Below are 25,372 nucleotides of genomic sequence, written 5' to 3' on the forward strand. Positions count from 1 at the left end.
AGAACGTTTAAAGGAAATAAGGACGGTTTGAGATTATTCAGAGCTCGAGTCATATGGAACTGGGGCAAGTAAAACACAAAGAAAACCGTTAAAAGTAAGATTCGCCAAATTGGCATGAGGGTCGTTCATGATAATGAGAGTGAGAGTGTCGCCCAACGGTGCTTTAGAAGTGACAAATGAACAAGCTGATGTTGAATATAATTGTCAAGTCCAGCACCATCAGAAGAGACTATAAATCTATGTTCAATTGTGTTGTTTTCACTTGGCATGTTTTGAAGACTGGAATGACGAAGGCATTTTGTTCTGCTACCTAAACACTTTATCCTTCGTTACCCCTTTTGAGCCTTATTTATTTTCTTTCATACCCCTCGTTCGGAATCAGTAGCAACGACTAGAAAACGCAAGCATGACAGGTAAAGAAAAAGAAAAAAAGAAGAAAGAAAAGAAAACAACAAAACGAAAAAAGAGAAAAGAGAAAAAAGAGAAAAGAAAAGAAAAATGCTAAAAAAAACAAAAAAAAACAAAAAAACAAAGGAAAGTCAAATGAAAAAAGAGGAATTGGGAACTACGTTTGACCTGATTCCTCAAAGAGGATACGTAGGCGCCTCACGACTCGGTCATAGGGTGCATAGTGTGCATAGTGTAACAAAAAATTAAAATAAAATAAAATAAAATAAAATAAATAATCCCCAAGCAAGAAACTGGGGCAAGGGTTGCGCTTGTTGTAAACAGATATGGTTCCGAAGGTTGTAATTTTGAACCCCAAATTTATTTTGTTTTTTTGAGCCTTTTAATACCCTTTCTTTCTAGCCCTATCCAAAACCCACATTACGGTCCAAAGAAAGACCTTCTGATCAGTCTTCAAAAGATGCCAAGTCATACAAATGAGAGTCTTACCGGTGAACATAACACTCTGTTCCACAGCAGAAAGGACTCTAATCTCCAGCAGAGAGAGTCATACCGGCAAAACTCCAAATCCCCAGCTGGAAAGTGATATAAATGAGAGAGTCTTATCGGTGAAAATCTTCGCGGGCACCATAAGGCGATGAAAGCTGAGAGAAAAACCAAAATGAGAGAGGCTTGATAGTGAAAACCCTTCGGGCACTACAAGTCGAATAAAATTGAGAATCAGATGGGGAATCGCCAATTGAAGATCTTGAAAGATGATTGACGGTAGAGGATAGGCCACATGTGCATGTCATGACCATTAGAGTCGGTATCTGCGTTTGATAGGTTTTTATTTATAGTTTCTTTTGTTAAAAAGTCATTTTTTTCCTTTGTCTTTTTATTCTGTTCCCTTTTATCTTTTCCTTTCATAGAAAAATTCCCCAGTAGAGTCTGTTTGGTCAGAACAAGTGAGAATTGACTTCAAAATATGCCATCAGCTTTACAATTATGCAAGATGAGATCTGGCTAGTACATCCAAGTGGTATAGTCAGCAAGGAACAAGCGCGAGGCCAGTGTCAAGAAAGATATCCCCAACAAAAGGGAATTGACAAAAGGATTGATGAATGTCAAGAGGGATATCCTTGCCAAAATCAAAGGTTATAAACCTCAAGGCCGAGGCCCGTGGACAAAGCAAGGAGAGCGGTGAGCATGACTTGGGGAAATTCATACTAGACTAAAAGGTCGGGGAAATGCCAGTTTCCGAGCTATGCCACAAAAGAAGAGGGATATCCCCAGCAGAAAGGGATTATCCCCAGCAAATAATATCATCCCCAACAAGTTGTGGAACGCAGAGCAAGGAAGGAGAAAGGGAAAGCCAACCCCAGCAGGAGTATCACAACCAACCACCGCGTTTTAAACTAACAAATTTTGTTTGATTTGAAATAGGTAAAGGAAATGGCATTGATGACAGAAATGCATGCTGTAAGCACGTGATTTTTGCTTCACGGACAATCGCTCCAAAAGAAAATAAAAATAGTGACAAATGACTTCGCTGTACAATTTTTCGAGTTTTCCGTGACATGTGTTGTTAGTCATTTGTGGGTCTGTCCATTTTGCATTTAATCATTATCAAACAAAATACAAAAAATAGGTATGCATTTCTAGATTGTAATTTAACCATTTAAAAGTTATATATATATATATATATATATATATATATATATATATATATATATATATATATATATATATATATATATATATGTGTGTGTGTGTGTGTGTGTGTGTGTGAATAATTGTGTTAAGTGTTGATTAATGGGTATTTCAAATTCATTTTTAATTTAGTTGTATTTCAAAAATTAGAAAACAAAATAAAAAAAAGTGAATGAAAATCAGTTTGGGCCCAAGAAATAAAACAAAAATAGGCCCAAACCAGCACAAGTCCAGCCCAGACTAGGCCTGCCCTGACCACCTCCCGAAACGACGCCGCATCATGCGTCTGATCTGAGCCGTTCAAACACACCCATCCAACGGTCCACCTCAGCACCCGTAACCCGACCTGTTTAGCCGGTCCAACCCAACCCATCACTTAAACCCAAACGACCTCGTTTTAATACCAAACGACCTCGTCTCACCCCTCACCATCAGATCCAAGCCGTTGAGATCATCTGATCCAACGGCTCAGATCTAAACCCCTAGACCATATATAAGCTTTCTATCACACCCCACGCCCCCTATCCGAACCCCCCCTTCACTCATCTCCTTCCCCAAGCCTGAAACCCCCCAAACCCTAGCAGCCGCCCTGATTCCCCTTTCACCAGAACCCGGCGGCATGAACGCCGATGACCCCCTCCTGAACACCCTAAGACCCCCTCACTCTCCTGAACATGGATCTATTACCCCCTAGCCTCGAATCCCCTTCCTTCATCTCGAATCTTCATTCGAAGATTCGAGTCGAACCCGGACCTATGCCAAACCTCACCATCTTCATACCAGACAATCCCCTAACCCCCCTCGTGACCAAACCAGGCTTGGTTTGGTCCGAATCTACCCACAACTCTTAGAATCTCAAATCTGAGAATCCAAAACCTAGAACATGAATAGCCTTGGAAACCGGCCAGTCTTAACAAGGTTTGAGGTCTAATAGACCTTAATCAAGGTGTTCTCACGTGAGAACACCCTGATTAAAGTTTGTTCGGCCTCAAGGGGTCAAAATTGAGTCAGATTTGGTTCAGTTTTGTTTGGACATTTTTCGGTAAGTTTTCTTTTCCTTTTTGTTTTATTCAACTGCTAGTTAAGTTGTCAGCATGTTTCGTTGTGTATGTTTGTTATTTTCTTTTGTTATTTTCCATTCGGATTTCTTTCATCTATGTCAAAGACCTTTTATTGGGTCAGTTGATTTTCTGTGTGTTCTGAATGTATTCTGTGGTATACATGATCGTCAATTAAATTAGTCGTCAAATGAGTTAATTCATATAGGTTCCCAGTGATTGAACAAAGTTGTCTGAAGTCATTCGGGACTCTGTACGTGTTGTTTATATGAACGATTGATTGTTATGTGTTACGATTAATATAGTCGAGTCGATGTATGTCGTCAATTAGTTTCAGTCATTAATGGTAACAACTTGATCCGTGTTGTTTATTTCTACTGTGATCGTATTTGAATCCCATTAGGAACTGAATTGTATTGCCTATTGGTTTTGTTCAAAGTTGAATTAAAAGAACATCTAGGGGGTAGGTTATAATGGCAGTTCAGACTTTGAGCTTAAATGGATGCCATGTTCACTTAGTTCAGATGGTGGGCAGCATACGTATGGTCAGTTGTTTTGGATTAAAATAGCCTGACAGCACATGCTGTCAGATTATATTCCTGCTGCCCATACTTTGGTTAAATAAACAAGAGATTAGGACACTTTAACAACAAAAAGAGAGAGGGGCTGTCAGGGATTTCATGGGAGTTTTGTTATTTAAAATGAGTGAGTGGAAAAACAACAGGGAGGGGGAATTTTGAGTGGTCAAACAGACTGTAAAGTGTTAAGGTTAGGCTATAAAAGAGGCAGACTTTCCATTAGAAGGGGGAATTTTTTTGGAGCCGAAAAGAGGAGGTTCTTCTGAAAAAAAACTTAGTCTTGAGAGAGGTCTTGTGAGTTAAAGGAAACTGAAAAAATATAAGGAAATTTCCAGAAATACTGTAACCAAACACTGTCTGAAAACTACAGAAGAATTCACATTGGTCAAGCTGTCTTGGCCAAGTTCTGTTGTTTGCCCTGATTGAGCTGCTTGTGATTGTTGAACTGTTGGTGTATCGAATACTCTGTTATTTCTGTTGTTTCACTACTCTTTTCTGGGATTACTTGTTTGGTGCTCGACCATCTGTTGGTTTTCTTTGTTCTGGAAACTGTTGCTGGTTGTCTGTGGACTGTGGAAAACACTTGTGGTTGTTGGTTTGTTGCTGTGTTGTTGCTGTGTATCTGCTGTTGCTGTGTTTGTTGCATACTGCCCAGTTGATCATTCCTTTCTTCTTTTGTTCTCTATACCAGGTACACAACCAATACACTGTCAAATGTAATTGGAAAATTGAGCATGAATACAAAAAGAAAAGACCTGAAGTTGACTTTCATACATAGATTATTACATTAGATATCATGTACTGTATAATAATTTTCATTCCTGTGTTGACAATAGAAGTAGCCTGTATGCCCAGTGTATATCAATATAGATTAGCTGAATGATAGTTTATATATGTATGCTGATAGGTGAAAATATTCCCAATGAAATAGGTTGTATCTTAGACTTAGTTTAACTTTGTAGTATGTCCTTTAATGTAGGCCAAGCATGAAAATCGTACTCTACTAGTTAAGTTCTTTCCTTTCTGATAAACTGCTTCATATAACTAGTAAACCATGTTTTAAGACAAAGAACACAGAGACTGCAATCTCAACCTCACGAAGGTCGAGCCCAGGTCGAAACAGACCAAGCAGGCCTGCATCGAACAAACAATGGCCCAGGTCTGGTCCATCACGCATGGGCTGGATTTGGGCCCTTAATTTTTGCTCGGCCGACTGTGTACGTGGTCGTGCTTCTGATTTTGTGCAAGCACTCGGAATTCTGTATAGACAACTTGCAAGCATGTAATTAACTAGGGCTATCTACTGTTTTCAATTAGTAGAGACAAACGCAACAAGAAACGTAGTTGCTATAGGATATCCTTTTAAAATAAGGACGAGATGAGCCTCGACAAAAAATAAAGAAAAACGCACAAATTGCGGGGCCCTTGTTAAATATATATATGTTGAAGCATTCAGTCCCTAAGGTGGGTCGTTTAGCAAATCTCACGACCCTCCCGGAATAATAACGCGATAGCCTCTTTAAGCGCGTATTTAATAATTTTACCTTCTTAAATTCGGGTGCGCATTTATGTGACCCAAATCCAAATCTCGACGGACTCAAAATGTGTTTCTAATCACAGGTACATTGATTGTGACGTGGTTCGATATGCATGTCCATGACGTCGCAAATTCCTTTTAAAAATAGAACGAGACGAGCCTCGACAAACAAAATGTACAAAGCTGCGGGGCCCTCTAGATGTATGTATATATTAAAGTATTTAGAATTCGGGATATGCCGTTTAACGAATTTTTACGACTTTCCCCAAAATAACAAGACGCTAGTTGCTTTAGGCGCGCCTTTAACAATTTATTTTCCTTAATTCGGGTGCACATTTATGTGACCCAAATCCAAATCTCAACCGAGTCGAGATATATCGATAACCACGGGTACATTGATGTAACGTGGTTCGAGATATGTTTTCACGACGTTGCAATTCTCGTAAAAATAATAATAATGACAAAAGCGGTTAAAAGATAAAATTTGCACATGGTTCATAATTGTATTTAAAATCAGATAAATAAGCCGAATATAATAGTTGAGCGACCGTGCTAGAACCACGGAACTCGGGAATGCCTAACACCTTCTCCCGGGTTAACAGAATTCCTTATCCGGATTTCTGGTACGCAGACTGTAATATGGAGTCATTCTTTTCCTCGATTCGGGATTAAAATTGGTGACTTGGGACACCCTAAATCTTCCAAGTGGCGACTCTGAAATTAATAAATAAATCCCGTTTCGATTGTCCTTTAATTGGAAAAAACTCCCTTGTACCCTCTCGGGTACGTAAAAAGGAGGTGTGACACATGCCATAAGGGAGACTGTCAAACTGGGGGCAGAAAATTTTCCTTTCATTTAGAAAATTTTCTGGAAGTCAGGTACCCAGTCGAGGAAGAATAAAGATAACACCAGTCTCAAGGGAAGTGGTCTTTGAACCAGTGTTGCCCCCAACATAATAAGTTTCAATGGAGGAAGTTGTTCCCCAGCAGACAGAACAAAGGGATGACACTTGTGCTCAGAAAAGCAAAAGGCCAGTATCATTCCCAACAGCCTTCCGAAGAGTGAAGCACTAGTTCTGAAGGAGTCAGAATCCCCCAGCAGTGTTATCCTCGACAGCGTTATCCCCAGCTGATAACATTTTATCCCCCAACAGGTAAGTAAATAATTCCCCAACAGTGTTATCCCCAGCAGTTCGAGGAGTACAACACAAGTTTGGTGAAAATCGGTATCCTCAGCGGTTCCTTTCGGAGAAAGGCAAAACGAGTCTTAAGGGAGGTAGTCTTCGAAGGAAGAAGCTATGCAAAAAAAAAAAAAAAAAAAGAAGCAAAAAAAAAAAAAAGAAAAAAAAGAAAAAAGAAAAAGAAAAAAAGGGGGAAGTAGTTTGCAGAGGAATGAAACATCCTACTTAAAAGGAAGTAATTTTGGAAGGAGTAAGATAACATATTTACTCAGCAAAGTTATCCTCAGCAGTGTTATCCCCAGCAGGGTTACTCAGCAGTTCGCAGTGTTATCCCCAGCGGATCATCGAGATGTAGAAGCATCCTCGACAGAGTTTCGACCAAGTTTCAAGAGGGTCGGACAACCCAGAGTGGGTAAGGAAGAAAAGGAAAATTCATCCCCAGCAGTTTCGAGGGAAGACAACACAGGTAAGTAAATAATTCAGGAATAAGGAAATGGTTCACGCATAAGAGACGCACTTCCTAAGTTTGTTTTTACCCATAGGAGATGCATTTCCTCCTAAGTTTATTTTTACCCATAGGAGACGCATTTCCTCCTAAGTTTATTTTTACCCATAGGAGATGCATTTCCTCCTAAGTTTATTTTTTACCCATAGGAGATGCATTTCCTCCTAAGTTTAGTTTTACCCATAGGAGAGACATTTCCTTTTAAGGAAATGGTTTACCCCTAGGAGACGCACTTCCTAAAGTTTATTTTACCCATAGCAGAGACATTTCCTCCTAAGTTTAGTTTTACCCATAGGAGAGACATTTCCTCCTAAGTTTGTTTTTTACCCATAGGAGATGCATTTCCTCCTAAGTTTATTTTTACTCATAGGAGAGACATTTCCTCCTAAGTTTAGTTTTACCTATAGGAGAGGCATTTCCTCCTAAAGTTTGAAATCAGGAGCCCGCCTGAAGAGAGGAATGACGTTTTTATTTTTCAAAATTGTTGTTGAGGCCAGGAGCCCGCCTGAAGAGAGGAATGACGTATATTTTTAAAGTTGTTGTTGAAGTCAGGAGCCCGCCTAAAGAGAGGAATGACGTTTTATTTTTAAAAAAAAGTTGTTGAAATCTCGCCAGCCTAAAGAAAGGAATGACATTTTATTTTTAAAATTGTTGTTGAAATCAGGAGCCCGCCTGAAGAGAGGAATGACGTTTATTTTCAAAAGTTGTTGTTGAAATCAGGAGCCCGCCTGAAGAGAGGAATGACGTTTATTTTTAAAGTTGTTGTTGAAGTCAGGAGCCCGCCTGAAGAGAGGAATGGCGTTTATTTTCAAAGTTGTTGTTGAAATCAGGAGCCCGCCTGAAGAGAGGAAAGGCGTTTTATTTTTAAAAGTTGTTTGTTTGAAGTCAGGAGCCCGCCTGAAGAGAGGAAAGGCGTTTTATTTTTAAAAGTTATTTGTTTGAAGTCAGGAGCCCGCCTGAAAAGAGGAAATGCGTTTTATTTTTAAAAGTTGTTGAAATCTCGCCAACCTAAAGAAAGGAATGGCATTTTATTTTTAAAGTTGTTGTTGAAGTCAGGAGCCCGCCTGAAGAGAGGAATGACGTTTATTTTAAAAGTTGTTTGTTTGAAGTCAGGAGCCCGCCTGAAGAGAGGAATGGCATTTTATTTTTAAAAGTTGTTGAAATCAGGAGCCCGCCTGAAGAGAGGAAAGGCGTTTTATTTTTAAAAGTTGTTGAAATCTCGCCAGCCTAAAGAAAGGAATGACATTTTTATTTTAAAGTTGTTATTGAAGTCAGGAGCCCGCCTGAAGAGAGGAATGATATTTTTATTTTAAAGTTGTTTGTGGAAGTCAGGAGCCCGCCTGAAGAGAGGAAAGACGTTTATTTTAAAGTTATTGTTGAAATCGGGAGCCCACTTGAAGAGAGGAAAGGCGTTTTATTTTTGTTTTAATCTCGCCAACCTAAAGAAAGGAATGACATCTTATTTTTAAAGTTGTTGTTGAAGTCAGGAGCCCGCCTGAAGAGAGGAATGGCATTTTTATTTTAAAGTTGTTTGTGGAAGTCAGGAGCCCGTCTGAAGAGAGGAATGGCGTTTATTTTTAAAGTTGTTGTTAAAATCAGGAGCCCGCCTGAAGAGAGGAATGACGTTTATTTTTAAAGTTGTTGTTGAAGTCAGGAGCCCGCCTGAAGAGAGGAATGACGTTTTATTTTTAAAAGTTGTTTGTTTGAAGTCAGGAGCCCGCCTGAAGAGAGGAATGTCGTTTTATTTTTAAAAGTTTGTTGAAATCAGGAGCCCTCCTGAAGAGAGGAAAGACGTTTTATTTTTAAAAGTTGTTGAAATCTCGTCAACCTAAAGAAAGGAATGACATTTTATTTTTAAAGTTGTTTTTGAAATCAGGAGCCCGCATGAAGAGAGGAATACTTTTTAGTCTTATACTGCAGATTTTGAAATCAGTAACCCCACCAGAAAGCAGAAGGTTACAACAGGAATCCCCAGCAGGAAACAATAAAAATCCCAGCACCGGGAAGCAGAAGGTTGTAACAAGAGGTCCCAGTACAAATTCAAGCGTGTGAGTCAAAATGAAGAAAAGACGCGTCTTGAAAGAAGCGGCCTGTGAACATTAAATCATGCCCAACATAACAAATCTGATGAAGAAAGCCGTATCCCCAGAGGAACCGCCGAAAAGCTTAATGAAGAAAGTCATGTCCCCAGCGGACCGAACGAAATGATGAAAGCTGGTATTCAGAAAAGCAAAGGGCCAGTGTCATCCCCAAATTCACGGAAGAAAAAGCACCGGAGGAAACACAAGCCGACAAGAAAGCAAGGCAACAAGAACAAGTTGTAGCCTAGCCTAGCTTCTTGTTTTCTTTTAAACACGGTGTAACAAGGAGATCGGTAAGCAGTGGTAATAGCATGCAACAGCAGTAACCTTGCAGTCCCATGGTAGTCCCAGCTACCAAAATTTCCCGAACTACATTGACCTGATTCCTGTTTTGCCCAGGATATGTAGGAAACCTCTGAAGCGAAGGTTCAGTCAAATCTTTTTCAAAAAAAAAAAATGCTTCACACGGAGTACTCAGATGGGCAAAAATCGCTCACTTTATCTTTGCACGAAAACCCTTCGTGTCTTCGGGCAAAGAGGGGCAGCTGTAAGCACGTGATTTTTTCCCTATATGAGAATTACTCCCAAAAAATTCAAAATAAAATGATTTTCCTTGGTGTTCAATTTTGTGATATTTTGTGACATTTTTGGATAATTATTTGTATTTGTCTGTGCATGTTTATTTATTAAATTAATAAAAAATACAAAAATATGTCGCATTTTGCATGTAAGATTTAATTCTACAATTGTTAGTAATTAAGTTTATTTTACAAAAATTGAAAATTACAAAAATAGGCATTTTTTGCATTTTTAGCATTTAATGTCCAATTGTACAATTTTATGCTTAATTATTACTTAATTATGCGTTAATTGTTATTGGGAATTAATTTGCGCTTTTATAACTTAATTTAGTTCTTAATAATAATTTAAGTATTTTTATAATTTAGTTTTAGAGAAATAAATGAAGAAAAAGAGCAAAATATAAAGAAAATCGGATTGGGCCACTTCTTCAAATTTCAACCCAGGCCCAAAAAATACCCAACCTTCCCCATGACCCGGTCCATTTTAAAACCGGGTCGACCCAGTCCATAACCCAACACCCCCCTATCTTACATTTTACAAAACAAAAAACCTAAAACCTAAAGACACTACCCACCCCCCCTCTTCTTCTCCTCTCCAACCAAGCTCCAATGGCTGCCTCACCTGTCCAAAGCAAGCAGCCATGGCTGCTGCCCTTTCCCCTCATGCCTCACCTTCACACACACACCTTCGAGCTCCATTTTCGTCCAGCTCCCCCCCCTCACGTTGAACGATCCCCGGCAGCAACCAAACGACCACCTTACTGCTTCACCACCTCCTTCGCCCTGGTTGCGTCGTCTTCTTCTTCATGCTGCTGCTACAGCTTCGCGATGGCTGCGTCGTCTTCCCTTCGTGCTGCTGCTAATTCCTGCTGCTTCTGCTACGACAGAGCCAAGGCGTCGAGCAGCTCCCCCTTCACCTCCCCAGCTGCTCGTCGAACACTAACAACCCCTCCACCGCTGATCCTCCGCCATGTCGCTGCTGCCTGCGCCGCTGCTGCCTGCGCCGCTGCTACCTGCGCCGCTCACCATCGCACACACACGGAGGAAAAGCAAGGCAGTCCGGTTAAAGTCCGACAAAGTTCGTCAAGGATAAAAGAGAAGTTGGGTTTTTCGTTGAGTCGAGATCCTGTACGTCGAGTTTTCTGTCCGAGTTTTCCGTTTCCGTTCGTCGTTGGTCATTTCCGGTTAGTTGATTTTGAGTTTCACTTTTGTCCGTATTTTGTTTTTGATATTCTCAAATCTAAAATCGGTAAATGTTTGATCTTTGTTTTGTTCATGTTCATTATTTTGTTAATTTTTCAGTTTGTTCATGAGAAGTTGTTAGTTTAACTTGTTAGATTCAAATTGAAGTTTAATTAATTATTTCTTCAGTTTGTTTCATGTGTTGTTATGTATTTTTTTCAGAAATTGTTGAATCGTTTTGTTGTTGTTTGAATCCGTCATGTTTTATTGTTTAAAATAAATTTTAATGCATGTTTATTCTTTGTTTGAAGTTCATCCAGTAATTTAATTTGAGTTTGTTTTGGTTTTTGATTTGTTGATTTAGTTTGAATCATGTATTGTGTTGTTAGTATTGTTGTTTCCTTGCTCATCCATTTTTGGTCTAAGTTAACCAGGATTGGTTCCCAATATGGTTAATTTATTTCCATTAATTTGAAGTTGAATGATTCATCTGTGTTCATATGGTTTGTTGTTGAGTTTGTTTAAGAAATTGGTCTTATTGGCTATATTTTGGTTGAGTTTGATTAATTGATTGGTTATAGCTGATGGGGGTAAAATGGTAATTGTAATAAGGTCGGAGGGGTAGTTTGGGAATTGTACATTTTGAATAATTCTTTATGTTAAGCATGGGGGACAAATTCTAATGGGGTGTGTGTGATATAATTGTTTATGTTAGGCATGGGGGACAAGACATAATGGGTTGGGAATAATTCTTTAGTTTAATATAGTGGGGGACAAAACATTAGGTAGTGGGATTAAAAGGGGGATGAGTGGGAAGATAGTGGGTTTGGTAGGGGAAAATAGTTGTTTTATTAATTGATTAAAAGGTTTGGGATGAGATATAAATGAAAGGACTTGAATCAGATTTTAGACAGAGGACAGAATACAGAAGAAAGAGAGAAAATTTTAAGAGAAAAAAAAAATTCCGAAAATATTAAGACTTCAGAAAATAAACAGAAAAACATTCTGGAAATTCAAAAGAAGAATAGTATACACCTGATATACAATCCAAATATTCTGAGATACGGATTCAGAAATTAAGGGTTAAACACTAACTAGTCTTTCAAAATCTGAAAAGATTCTCTTTGCTTCTGTCCGTTGATTGTTGTTGGTGTTTCTGGATTTTTGTCTTGATTTTAAAATCTGTCACTAAGTTTCTTGTTGCTGGTTGTTACTGGTTGCTGGGGTTGCTGTTGTTGTGTGCTACTGAATTTCTGCTAATCTCCCTTTTCTTTTGCTTCCAATATCAGGTACACAACTGACACGTTGATTATTGTAAACTGAAACAGGAAGCATGAATACGAAAATGAAGAGTTGAAGTTCTAAATTTATTTTAATTATATTCTGAATTTTATTTGTATATATAAATTATTTAGCTTACAAAAATCAGAATCATGTAGCTATTTAATATATATAGTGGAACATCTGACGATAGCTTAACGGATGAACTATCTGTATATATTGCTTAAAAATAAATAAATGGTGTAGTAACTCCGTCTAGTTAAAAATCAAACGAATAGACCATTTCGAAACTTGTAGGAATATTGTTTAGTTAATTAATATTGGTTAATTTCAGCATGTAAATGGTTTAGGATTAAAATTAGATTGCTAAGTTTTTTTTTAATTTGACAAACTGAGAACATGCCTAGTATAATGTAACTAGGTAGTAACATGTGAATAAGACGACCCAGGTCTAGTTTTATGCCATACACGTTGGGCCTGGGCCCGCATTGGCAACGGACTGCCCTGCTTGTATCATTTTCAGAATTTATGAATCATATTCGAAACTCAACTATAACAACTCAAGCATGTAAATAAATTAAGACCTTTTCTCTTTCATTTTGTAGAGACAATTTTAATAGAAAAAATGTAGGCACTTTAGGATTATCCTTTTAAAATAAATGAGATGAGATGAGCCCAATAAAACGCACAAATTGCGGGGCCCTCGATAAATGTTTAATTAAAATTACTTAGACTTCGGGATGAGCCGTTTAACAAAATTCCACGGCCTTACCCAGAAATAATAATACGCTAATTGCTTTAGGCGCGCATTTTAATAATCTTACCTTCTTAAACTCGGGTGTGCATTTCATACGACCCAAATCCAAATCCCAAAACATTGAATAAAAATGTGTTCCGGATTGCGGGTGCATTTCATGTGACGCAATCCAAAGACATGTTTTTAAACGATGTTCACATTCTTTTGAAATATAATAATAAAAGCGGCTAAGGGATAAAATTTAAACATAAGTTTATAATATGTATTATATCAGATAATCAAGCCGAATATAACAGTTGAGCGACCATGCTAGAACCACGGAATTCGGGAATGCCTAACACCTTCTCCCGGGTTAATAGAATTCCTTATCCAGATTTCTGGTACGCAGACTATAACATAGAGTCATTCTTTTCCTCGATTCGGGATTAAAATTGGTGACTTGGGACACCCTAAATCTCCCAAGTGGCGACTCTGAAATAAATAACAAATCCCGTTTCGATTGTCCTTTAATTGGAAAAAACTCCTTGTACCCTCGCGGGGGCGGAAAAAGGAGGTGTGACACCTGGTACCACGATGAATGAACATATCACCAGTTTCAATAAGTTGGTCATAGATTTGCAAAATATAGATGCAACTTTCGATGATGGTGACTTGGCCTAGATGTTGTTGGGGTCACTTCCTGATGAGTACGAGCACCTTGAAACTACTCTACTCTATGGGAATGACGAAATTTCTCTCAGAGAAGTTTGTTCGGCTTTGTACCTATGAACAAAGAAAGGGAGAAAAACAGAAAGGCGGAGAAGGAGAAACACTGGTTGTGAGGGTCGTCCTCAAAATCAAACGAGGACAAATAAAGGAAGATCCAAGTCAAGATCTAGACCCAACAAAGATGAATGTGCCTTTTGTCGAGAAAAGGGGCACTGGAAGAAAGACTGTCTGAAGTTGAAGAATAAGGCCAAACATAACAATGGAAAGACCATTATGGATTCAAATGTAGTTGATGGTCATGATTCAGACTTCTCATTAGTTACAACAGAGCCATCAACATTATCAGACATATGGTTGATGGACTCGGCTTGTAGCTATCATATGTGTCCCAACAGGGACTGGTTCGTGAATTTTCAAGAAGGAGAATATAGAGTCGTCCACATAGCGGATAACAACCCTCTTACCTCATATGGCATTGGTTCAATACGATTAAGGAACCATGATGGAATGATCAGAACATTAACAGATGTTCGATATATACCGGATTTGAAGAAAAATCTCATCTCTATGGGAGCCCTAGAATCAAAAGGGTTCAAAATCATTGCAGAAAATGGAGTGATGAGAGTATGCTCCGGTGCACTAGTGGTAATGAAGGCTAATCGGAAGAACAATAATATGTACCGCTATGGTGGTAGTACAGTTATTGGGACAACGACAGTGACATCCAGTGACGACAAAGAGGCAGAAGCAACCAGGCTATGGCACATGCGCTTGGGACATGCTAGAGGAAAATCCTTGAAAACTCTATCAGATCAAGGATTGTTAAAAGGAGTAAAGGCTTGTAACTTGAAGTTTTGCGAGCATTGCGTCAAAGGGAAACAGACAAGGGTTAAATTTGGTACAACGATCCATAATACTAAAGGCATTTTGGATTATGTACACTCTGATGTTTGGGGTCCTTCCAAAACACCTTCATTGGGTGGGAAGCACTATTTTGTAACCTTTGTTGATGATTTTTCCCGAAAAGTGTGGGTGTATACAATGAAGAGCAAAGATGAAGTGTTGGGAATTTTTCTCAAATGGAAGATGATGGTGGAGAATCAAACAGGCAAGAGGATCAAGAGTATTCACACAGACAATGGAGGTGAATACAAAAACGATCATTTCAATAAGGTCTGTGAAAATGATGGCATCGTCCGACACTTCACTGTCAGACATACACCACAACAAAATGGATTGGTAGAACGTATGAATCGGACCTTGCTGGAGAAGGTACGGTGTATGTTGTCCAATGCTGGCTTGGGCAAAGAATTTTGGGCTGAGACAATTACATATGCATGCCACCTCATTAATCGTCTACCATCTGCTGCTATTTACGGCAAGACAACATTTGAAAAATGGTATGGAAAGTCTGCTGTAGATTATGACTCTTTGCACGTGTTTGGCTCATCTGCATATTATCATGTGACAGAGTCAAAATTGGATCCAAGGGCAAAGAAGGCTATTTTTATGGGGATTACTTCTGGAGTCAAAGGATACCGCTTATGGTGTCCTATGACAAAGAAAGTAATATTCAGCAGAGATGTTACCTTTGATGAATCTGCTATGGTAAATAAGGTAACAGAAGATACCAGACAAAATGAAGGTGCTTCTAAACAGGTGAAGTTTGAGGGAAAATTTATTTTTCCTTCACAAGAAGCAGAAGAGGAAACAAATGAAGATTATCCTCTGGAAGAAGAGCCAGTAGAGGAGATTCCAACTCAGGAACCTCAACAACAACTTGAATCAATAGCAACCAGCAGGCCAAAAAGAACAATAACGAAACTTGTTCGTCTCATAGAGACGGTTGCTTGTGCAACCTCAATTGCAGTTGATGATGTTCCTACCACTTATAAAGACGCAGTCCAAAGTTCAGAAGAAGATAAGTGGATGATTGCCATGAATGATGAAATACAGTCCCTTCATCAGAATCATACATGGAGACTGGCCAATCTCCCGAAAGGAAAAAAAGCAATTGGGTGCAAATGGGTATTTGCAAAGAAAGAAGGATTTCCTAACCAAGAAGATGTTTACTACAAAGCAAGATTGGTGGCCAAAGGATATACTCAAAAGGAGGGAATTGATTACAATGAAGTGTTTCTCCAGTTGTAAAATATTCCTCCATTAGAATTATGTTGGCTTTGGTAGCACAGTTGGATTTGGAACTAGTTCAGATGGATGTAAAAACTGCGGTTTTACATGGAAACTTGGAGGAGGAAATCTACATGACTCAACCAGAAGGATTCAAAGTTGATGGAAAAGAAAATATGGTGTGCAAACTCGAAAAATCGTTGTACGGATTGAAACAATCTTCTAGACAATGGTACAAGCAATTTGACGAGTTTATGTTGCGGCAAGGGTACAAGAGAAGCAAATACGATCATTGTGTGTATTTGCGCAAGCTTAAAGATGGTTCATATGTATATCTTCTCTTATATGTTGATGATATGTTGATACTTTCCAAGAATTCGGAAGAAATTGATAAGTTGAAGATTCAACTGAAGAAGGAGTTCGAGATGAAAGATCTGGGTGAGGCAAAGAAAATTCTTGGCATGGAGATAATAAGAGATAGACGTTCAAAGAAACTCTGTTTATCTTAGAAAGAATATTTGAAGAGAGCACTTCAACGTTTTGGCATAGATGACAAGACTAAACCAGTTAGTACTCCACTTGCTCCCCATTTTAAGCTAAGTACTACTATGTCGCCAAAGGATGAAGCTGAACTACCTTTGTGTATGTCAAAGGTACCATACACAAATGTTGTTGGTAGCTTGATGTATGCAATGGTCTGTACGAGACCTGACATTTCACAAGCTGTTGGAGTTATTAGCAGATATATGCATAATCCAGGAAAGGAGCATTGGCAAGCTGTGAAGTGGATTCTACGGTATATTCATAATACTGTAGATGTTGAGTTAGTTTTTGAGCAGGAATGCAATCAGTCTGTAGTTGGATACTGTGACTTAGATTTTGCGGGTGATCTGGACAAACGAAGATCAACTACTGGTTATGTGTTTACTTTTGCAAAAGCACCAGTTAGTTGGAAGTCTACTTTGCAGTCAACAGTTGCTTTGTCTACAACAGAGGCAGGGTACATGGCTATTACAGAGGCTGTAAAGGAGGCAATTTGGCTTCAAGGATTGCTAAAAGAGCTTGGTGTTGAACAAAAAAGTATCACAATTTTTGTGATAGTTAAAGTGCTATTCAATTAGCGAAGAACCAAGTTTATCATGCAAAGACGAAGCACATTGATGTTCGGTATCATTTTGTACGAGAAATCATAGAAGAAGGTGGAGTCATGATGAAGAAAATTCATACTACAGAGAATCCTGCTGATATGCTGACAAAAGTGGTGACTGCGGTCAAGTTTCAACATTGTTTGGATTTGATCAACATTGTTGAACACTAAAGATTGAAGATGAAGACACAACCAAAATTTGTTATTGAGAGAAAAAATTGAAGATGTGAAATTTTGCCAAGGTGGAGATTTGTTGAATTTGGCAAATCCCACATCGGTGGGTTAGCCTTTTGGTAGGGAATTTTTCCCTATAAAAGGAGGCCTAATATTTAGGATTTAGATACACCTCTTATTTGCCTTCTTATCTTCTTAAGGCATTTGTATCTTCTTTCTTTAGTATTATTTTACTTGTATTTTAGAGTGAAATAAAATATTGGTTGTGCCCGAGGAAGTAGGCAAAATTGGCCGAACCTCGTAAATTCTGGTGTTCCTTTTATTATTGCTTTATTGTCTTGTTTATTATTTAGTGGCTACCATATTTTTGGTATAGTAGTTGTGACTCATTCACATTATATACATTTGGCTTCCGCAAGAATGACAAACAAGTTGTGATACGTAGAGAACATAGGTTGCCACTACGCCACCAAAAGTTAAGGTTGTCACTTGCAAATATTGCAATTAGTATAAATCGTCAGTACTAAAAAATAAAGGACTTATCCTTTCCAAAGATGATGACTTTCCTTTTCTCCTTAATTAACTAGGTTGGACCCAACTTTATTATCACAATTTCTTTTAGTTTATCACTTTGATTAGACAGGTTTTGGGCCAACTGTAAGCTGAGTAAATTAGGTTGAAAGTGCAATTAAAGAAGGATATGCACTCGGATTGCATCATCACGTTGACTAATTTGCATAACTTTTATTCTCTAAATTCCTCCAGCAAATACTGATTCTTACTTGTTATACAGAAAGATCAGTCATTTCCATAATTTAGTCATCTTAATTTCTAAACAGCCTTTACACGGTTATGTGTAATAATGACCTTCGAAGTGCGAATTAAACTACCATTCTTGATTTATCACTAATTAATCAGTTGAGTCCAGCAAGTGGTTAAATAACTTAGTTTAACAAAAAGCAAATTATCTGGTTATAATTGACATAAAGAGGCTCCACAAATATGGGGAATAAGATAATGGAGTATAAACAAGGTTAAAGTACACTCTGTTGAAGATATTCAATAAGAACAACAAGGGGTACTAAGCTCCCGTTATGCGCGGGGTCCGAAAAAGTGCCGGACCACAAAGGTCTATAGTATACAAAGATATTCAATACTACAACAAATAAAAAAAGGGCAAAGGAGAAATGGTAACAACCATTATCTTGCTTCCTCTGAAATATATTACATCCTATAGTTTTCAATACTTTTATCTTTAGGAGTAAACACTGAAGTGGCAAGCAAGTAAGCCACAGCTCCAGACTAGATGAAAGGGAGCTGGCATTTGCTATGTGCCAGCATCAAATGACACTTAAATCTGCCACACTTCTATACATGTTGAAAACGTGGGATTATTACAAAGAGAATACAAGACAGGAAAAGAAGAATTACAAAAGGTCATGACTGTCTGTATCAGCAGACCTCCAATGCCTCCCTAAATCCGATGTTAAAATTATTTGGCAACCGTTTCTTACCCAAGTCTGCATTTCCTTTGTGCATCATGGCCACAAACTCATTGTAATCTATCCGACCATCCTGAAAGATTAGAAGATAGTTGTAGTAATAACGGAACAAGAATTAATGCCAGTAAAAAGGACGGAAGTATCAATGAGTAGTCAATGGCGGATTCAGAATTTAGACGCTAAGGGTTTTGAACTTTGTGTTGGTTGACATATGCATATGTTTTTTATGAATTTTGACTATGGCCTAATAATCAGTTTCATTGTCTGACCGTCCAACGCTAGTGTGCTTAATGTGACATTTTTTGGGCTACCAAACTCTACAACTGGCACTATGGAGTAAAGAGCTGCTGGTATCTTGTCACATTCCAAAGGTGCCCAGAGGACTTGCCAAAACAGAAACAGATAACTTTTGTCATCACTGACAGCTATGTCTATGCATAATTTAGAAGATTACCTATACTGTTAAGTTACAGTAGTTAATAAACACATTATAAAACGGTCAATAATAATTAAAATCACAAAGAAAGAAAAAGAATTAATCCTTTTTCTTATTTTACGTGGCACAAAAATCTGGAGTTTTTCTTTAGACACGAATTTCTTATACTGGTTTATGCACTCTGGTCGATATTAAAGTTACAAGCTAATACAAATTTTTCATATATTGTTAAGCACAATCTTTTGGAGTAAAGAAATGGCAGAGGAGGCAACTTACATTGTCTTGGTCAGCTTCTTGAATCATTTCTTCCCAGTGGACATCCTCAATGCCGAATTCTTCACAAGCCTTTTGAAGCTCATCAGCTGTAATATAACCACTTCCATCTTTGTCGAAGTATGAAAAAGCTGCAAACAAATAATCTTCCTTCTCGATTTTGTTGGCATGCAACATTGCAGCTACGAACTCCCCATAGTCAATTGTTCCGCTATTGTCAATGTCCGCCTGCATTTTCAGCAGAAGATTGGAGCTAAATATAATGAAAGAGATGTATTATATTATCAAAGGAAGACTGCCTACAGTACACACACTTGTGAAGTTCTTAGATATTAGCTAAGCTAAAACTGCTCATAACATCATCTTTATAAACTATAAATTTCTGCATAAGTTTCATCATCTTCAAGATTTATTAATGCAAATTTGTCACTAAAATTATTAAAACTGTGTGATGCAGCTTTAGAATTCAAACTTTTAGGCGTTAAAATTTGGTAAATTTTGCTTTTCCTTTTTGAAATACGAAGAAAAGAACCTTCCAGTATGAAAATAAAAAAAGTCGATGACATGACATTTAGTACTAGAAGGAAAAAGAGATGCCTATTACTTACAGCCTTCATCAAGTCGTGTATCTCTGATTCATTAAGATTAGCTCCAAATTTCTTTAATCCAATCTTTAGTTCATCGAAAGTAATTTGGCCACTGTTATCTGTGTCAATCATTTTGAACATCTCTTTCAAGCCAGCGATTTCCTCTTCAGAAAGTTTCTCTGCAATAACCTGCATAAATAGAACTTCATTTTAGAAGACATGGATAACTATAAAAATTAGAAGAAAAACAATAACTAAATCAACTTTCCATGTAACTGTACAAGTTGTAGCATTTTACTGCAATTTTAAGTAGAAATTACATTATTGTTTTTGTCTGGTTATAGCATTTAAGGATAACCTACCCTGATAGCCATTTTCTTCAACTTGTTCATAGCAGAAAACTGTGTTAAGCGAGTCAATATTGCAGAATCGAGAGGCTTATCTGGGGCCACACCTTCAATCTGCACCCAAGGATGACCTGCAAAAGGAAATATAAGAATAACAAAAGGAAACTTTTGAATGTTCAATGCCAAAGCATCAGCCCTGTATTGGTAATCACTCGAATAAAAAGGTAACTTATTGACTTTGAAAAGAAAACAAGACTAGTTTAGATGATCTAATTCAAATGACATACAACTAAAACCACTTTATGCAAACAACATTACTGCATTAACATTGCATATTATAACCAACTAGAATAACGAAGTACCCTATATAACGAGTGGTTTATTATCTTACTTCCATCAGAAAACTTATGTATTCAGTCATATTTGAACTGGACGCGAAAGATACATCATACTTTAAGGGCTCACATTTATCGGACAAACAGAAGGAGGACTCGAAGTATTATATTCTCCTGCTTCCGAAGTGAAATAGTTGTCCTCAGAGTTATAGTTAGCTACATTCTGAATACAAAAGTGAAGATGAATGATGACTCACATAAAACTTCATGTGCTGTTAGTCGTTTTCTGGGGTCTCTGACAAGCATTCTCCTAACCAAGTCCTTTGCACCTTGAGAGATTTTAGGCCAAGGATCCAACTCGAAGTCTATATCACCATGTAAAACCTCATCAAATATTTCCTGCTCACTTTCTGTCCAAATATCAAAAGAAGAATGAGAAGTTCATTCTGTACTTCATCCAACATAAACTTATGAAAATGTGGCATCTCACAAGACATTAAAAGATCAGCTTACCACCCCAAAATGGAGGAACGCCGCTTAGAAGAATGTAAATTATAACACCTGCACTCCAGATATCAGCCTCTGGACCATAACGCTTACGCAGAACTTCTGGAGCAACATAATAAGGGCTTCCAACAACATCATCGAATATTTTCCCTGTGGTCCATAACTTAAATCAATGATCTAGACACTGTAAAACCAACATGCATAAGGAAAAAAACCAAGGTAATTCCAGAAAGCATATCGTGTAGATAGTTTTAGAATTGTGTGAAAAATAACTGATACTTGAAATATATATTCCTGATCAAATGACAAGCATACAAGGAAAAATGTTACAAATTTTTAATCCATAAGCTCTTGAAATCTGCATCTTTTCCTACTAAAGAATTATAAAGAAGAAAGATCTGTAAAATGAATTTGTAGCTTTATAAGTTTGTAGATTGGAGTAATTGATCCGTAAAAACTGAACATTTCAATAAAAGCTCAATTAGAGTAATGTGATCCCTCACCATTCCACTGCATCTTGGACTTGACAATAATCTACAAATATTAGATTTTTAGATTACTTTATGACAGCTCGATGATCACTAGTTCGTTATATGCACTCCAGGAGAACCCTTAAACACTTTACTCCTGAATTTGTATTGCTGAGGAAATAAACTTAGGGGTAGTTGCAATTATCAGCTACGCAGGCATTGCCTTTTATTACATCAACAATAGATATCCTCAATTATCCTTCCACATTATTAGCATTGTGTGTGTCTCTCCATAGATTACAATTGTATGTACTAGCTAAGGATTCTTTTATCGATTTTCCTGAATTTGTTTTCATTTGCTGTGAAGTCTTTCTCCTCCAGAAGAAAATGTTATTAGATCACCCACCAGGTAAGGCCACAAATCAGCTTTCAACTAGGGGAACCAAACTATATGTCTCCGTTCTGGGTCAGAAAATTAAATATTAAAACATTAGCTATATTATATGGGGAAATGGTACAAACTGAACTACAAAATTGTTATCTAAGCGAAGAACATTTCCACTCTTATCTTATCCGTAGAGCTTCATTGAAAAAGAATTTTGCAGCTCTATTTGCAGAAGAAGTGGTTATTTCGATGCAACCAAAAATGTGTGGAAATAAAATGAAAGAATATGAAGGGAAATGAACAGATACCTGGCTTGAAGAATACAGATAGCCCAAAATCTATAGTCTTAAGAGGTGAATCCTCGTCCTCATTGATAAATAGAAAATTTTCAGGCTTAAGGTCCCGATGCATGACTCCAAGAGAGCGGCAAGCTTCTACCACACCAACTATTGTTCTTGCAAGCTCAGCAGCCTGTCTCTCGGAGTAATGCCCCCTCTTAACAATCCGATCAAAGAGTTCACCTCCGGTACATAATTCCATCACGACATGAACTGCCACAGCATCCTCATAAGCCCCTTTTATTGAAATGACATTAGGATTCCCCGACAAGTGATGCATGATCTGGATTTCTCTCCTTACATCTTCCACATCTTCATCTGTCAACAACTTCCTTTTTGCAATTGATTTACAAGCATACTTCTTTCCTGTCGCCTTTTCTACACATAGGAATGTGGTACCAAATTGGCCATGTCCGAGCTTTTCCCCCAAATTATAGTGCTCCTTTAGATGACCAGTTTTGGTTTTCAATACGGAATCAACCTGGAGTCCTGCACTTTCCATCCTCTTCACATTGTGAGGCTTCCTTGCTTTTGCAGCCTCTGCCGGCTTAGCCTTTTCAGATCCCCCCAACATTTGTGCAGGTTTCAAATCAACTTTTATCTTGATCATGTCTTCCACTCGTGCATCTTTCATCTCATCCTTTACGATGATGATCACCTGCTCGGACGGTCTACTCTCTATCTTCACCAATTCAGGAGGCTTATTCTGAACAGAATTAGGATCTTCAGGCTCTTTCTCTGTAGTAGATGTTTGGGAACCGCTTTCCTTTTTCTTATACGTGATCATATCTGGTGATCGCGACCACCAAATGGAGCTGAAGAATCCATCCTTTGAGATCTTTGCATGAACACAATTGTTCCCCATCTATCACTTCTCCACCAGTATTTGCAAATTAATTGCTATTCACACTTGAGCTCAAGCATTAAAAACCAAACTCAACCCCATTTCTCTCCTCACAATTTGAAGCAGTAAACCATGAATATGATGGTTTGTTCAAAAGTATGACCTACTCAAATCACTGTTAAACAAATGAAGAAAATGAAAGTCAACATCATTACATGCTTCACACACTTCAAAACTAAAATCCTTGACCCTGTAAAGGTCCTTTCGTTTTTTCGTCTGACCTTGTAAAATCCAACTCCAAAAACTTGAAGATATCGATTAAATGTCAACATCAACATATATTTGGCTTAACCTTGACCCTGTAAATTTTCAACTCCAGAAACTTACTAATTCCAAATAAATAGTAGTACAAAAGTTGAGGGTTGATTTCACACATGGTCACTTAAGTTTACTCGTCGCATCAGTAAAATCAACAAAAATATTTTTTGTATCATTAAAATCACTGAACTATGTTGTAATCTCTTAGAAAATACAGTTCACCGGAAAGTCAAGTTCCCAGCACCGAAAAATGACACGTCATCGCCCTAAAAACAGAAAGAAGAGGGATAGAGAAGGCAGGGTATGAAGGGTCAAAAGAGTCTAGGTATTAACGAACATGACTTATGAAACAGTGTTTCACACAATCAAATCATCAATGGAGCAAATCCCAACAATAAGAAAAAGGTTTTCTAGCAATGGAGAGATACATACTAAAAACTAAAATAACATTAAGAATAAACAGCAAACAAGTTGGGATAACAAAAAGTTCAGCATGAATATATATGACTGCAGTGTGCCTACACAATTGCGATCAGCCCAAAAAAGACTAATGCAGAACATACCATGAAATTTCTTAGCTAGTACTGATCTTCTGAGCTATGGTTTCTTTTCAAGAAATGGGGAAGAGCAAGAGCCAAAGATGAGACATTTATTGAGAACCACTCAATACGTAAAAAGATGAATATAATGTAATGAAGTATTCAATGAGAAAATCACCAACCCAGATTGAGTAAATAAGAAGAAAACTTGAGCAACCCAGTCCCGGAAGGAAAGAAAGAAGAAAAAGGGAACGTTTTTGAATTTGGAAATGGGCTTTATCTGTGAACCAAGAAGAAGAAAACTTTTCGCTATCCACTTGTATATAAATGCTACCTAGTAATTTTTTTCTTTTCTTTTTTGAGATGAAAGGTTTTGGTTTAGGGGTTTTACATTTACTAATTTCTTGTTAGAATTGTTTTGGTAATTTACCCAGGAGAGAATGTCGCGGGACAGAAGGGAGAGTGGCAGGTTTTTCAGTTACAAACGCGTCTGGATGAAAATACTATAGTTGCACAAGTAATGCTAAAACATATGCAAATAATTTCACTCACCCCCCTTAGGTTTTCGATAGTTCATAATGTTGCCTACTTTTGTTAAAAACAGACATTGCCTTTTAATTATTTCATATACTCACTACTTTTCCTTTACGTTGGGTTATACAAGTGTATAGAGGATTTGGTTGCGAGCGAGATCAGAAGAACGAACCAATCTGAGGTATAAAAAAATCAAGTACTTCAAATAATTTTATATATATACCAAGTACATTATAATATCGCAAGAGAGATAGGAAGAGAGAGAGATTATGTATATTAGATGCACGAAATAGGTGTAGTTATAATAGTTTGATGGGTCAGAAGAAATGCAAATGTGCAAAAGGAAAGAAGTATATCTTCACCCTAATAAACCTAATCTAAAACTTTGAGCTGCTCAAAGACTAATCCTCAAAACTTGAAGGGTGTGCCTAAAATTGTCAAAAAGTTTTAGGGGTCTAAGAAAATTATCCAAATAAAAGGATAATTATCAAGTCTTCTATTGCCAAAAAAGGATAAAAATAAGATGAAATGTCTTAGCCTCTTAGGAAGTGGTGAGCCACTCAGAGATTCAATTTGGATTATTTAATCTAATGCCAGTTGTGTAGGTCTAAGCAACTTGTTACCGGCGGCCGGCGGCCGGCCTCTGCCTGAGGGTTTGGCGGAACCACTTCTCTCTTAAGTTAATTTTCATATTGCGATTACTAAATTTTCCCGATACTCCAATTATACCATAACTAAGAAATTGAATTTATATGATTAGTCCTCCTTTTTATATTTCTATCAATATGTGACTAGCAAGTAATATTATTCTAATAGCTAGAGAAAAGAAAATATTTTTGCAAAATTATTTTGTCCCATTTCAGAGATCTTACGTAAAATTTCAAATTATTCGGTTGGTTCACCTTTATTTTTATTTTACTAATAATATGACTGGCAAGTTATTGCATTTCATCATTT

The 25,372-nt window shown here is 37.6% G+C and overlaps 1 protein-coding gene across 1 annotated transcript; it reads right to left on the reverse strand.

The window, feature by feature from the left end:
- Nucleotides 1–18,065: 18,065 nt before the first annotated feature.
- LOC107801034 (calcium-dependent protein kinase 26-like) lies at nt 18,066–24,246 on the reverse strand. The gene is made up of 8 exons (XM_016624296.2): nt 23,906–24,246; nt 22,151–23,199; nt 20,994–21,137; nt 20,738–20,890; nt 20,161–20,276; nt 19,820–19,987; nt 19,215–19,439; nt 18,066–18,575 (listed from the first exon to the last, which is right to left on the reverse strand). The coding sequence occupies exons 2-8, from the start codon at nt 23,043–23,045 to the stop codon at nt 18,453–18,455; spliced, it is 1,824 nt and encodes a 607-aa protein (XP_016479782.1). The 5' UTR covers nt 23,046–23,199; nt 23,906–24,246; the 3' UTR covers nt 18,066–18,452.
- Nucleotides 24,247–25,372: the final 1,126 nt, after the last annotated feature.

This window comes from Nicotiana tabacum, chromosome 22 (assembly GCF_000715075.1).
Source record: "Nicotiana tabacum cultivar K326 chromosome 22, ASM71507v2, whole genome shotgun sequence".
Lineage (NCBI taxonomy): Eukaryota > Viridiplantae > Streptophyta > Magnoliopsida > Solanales > Solanaceae > Nicotiana > Nicotiana tabacum.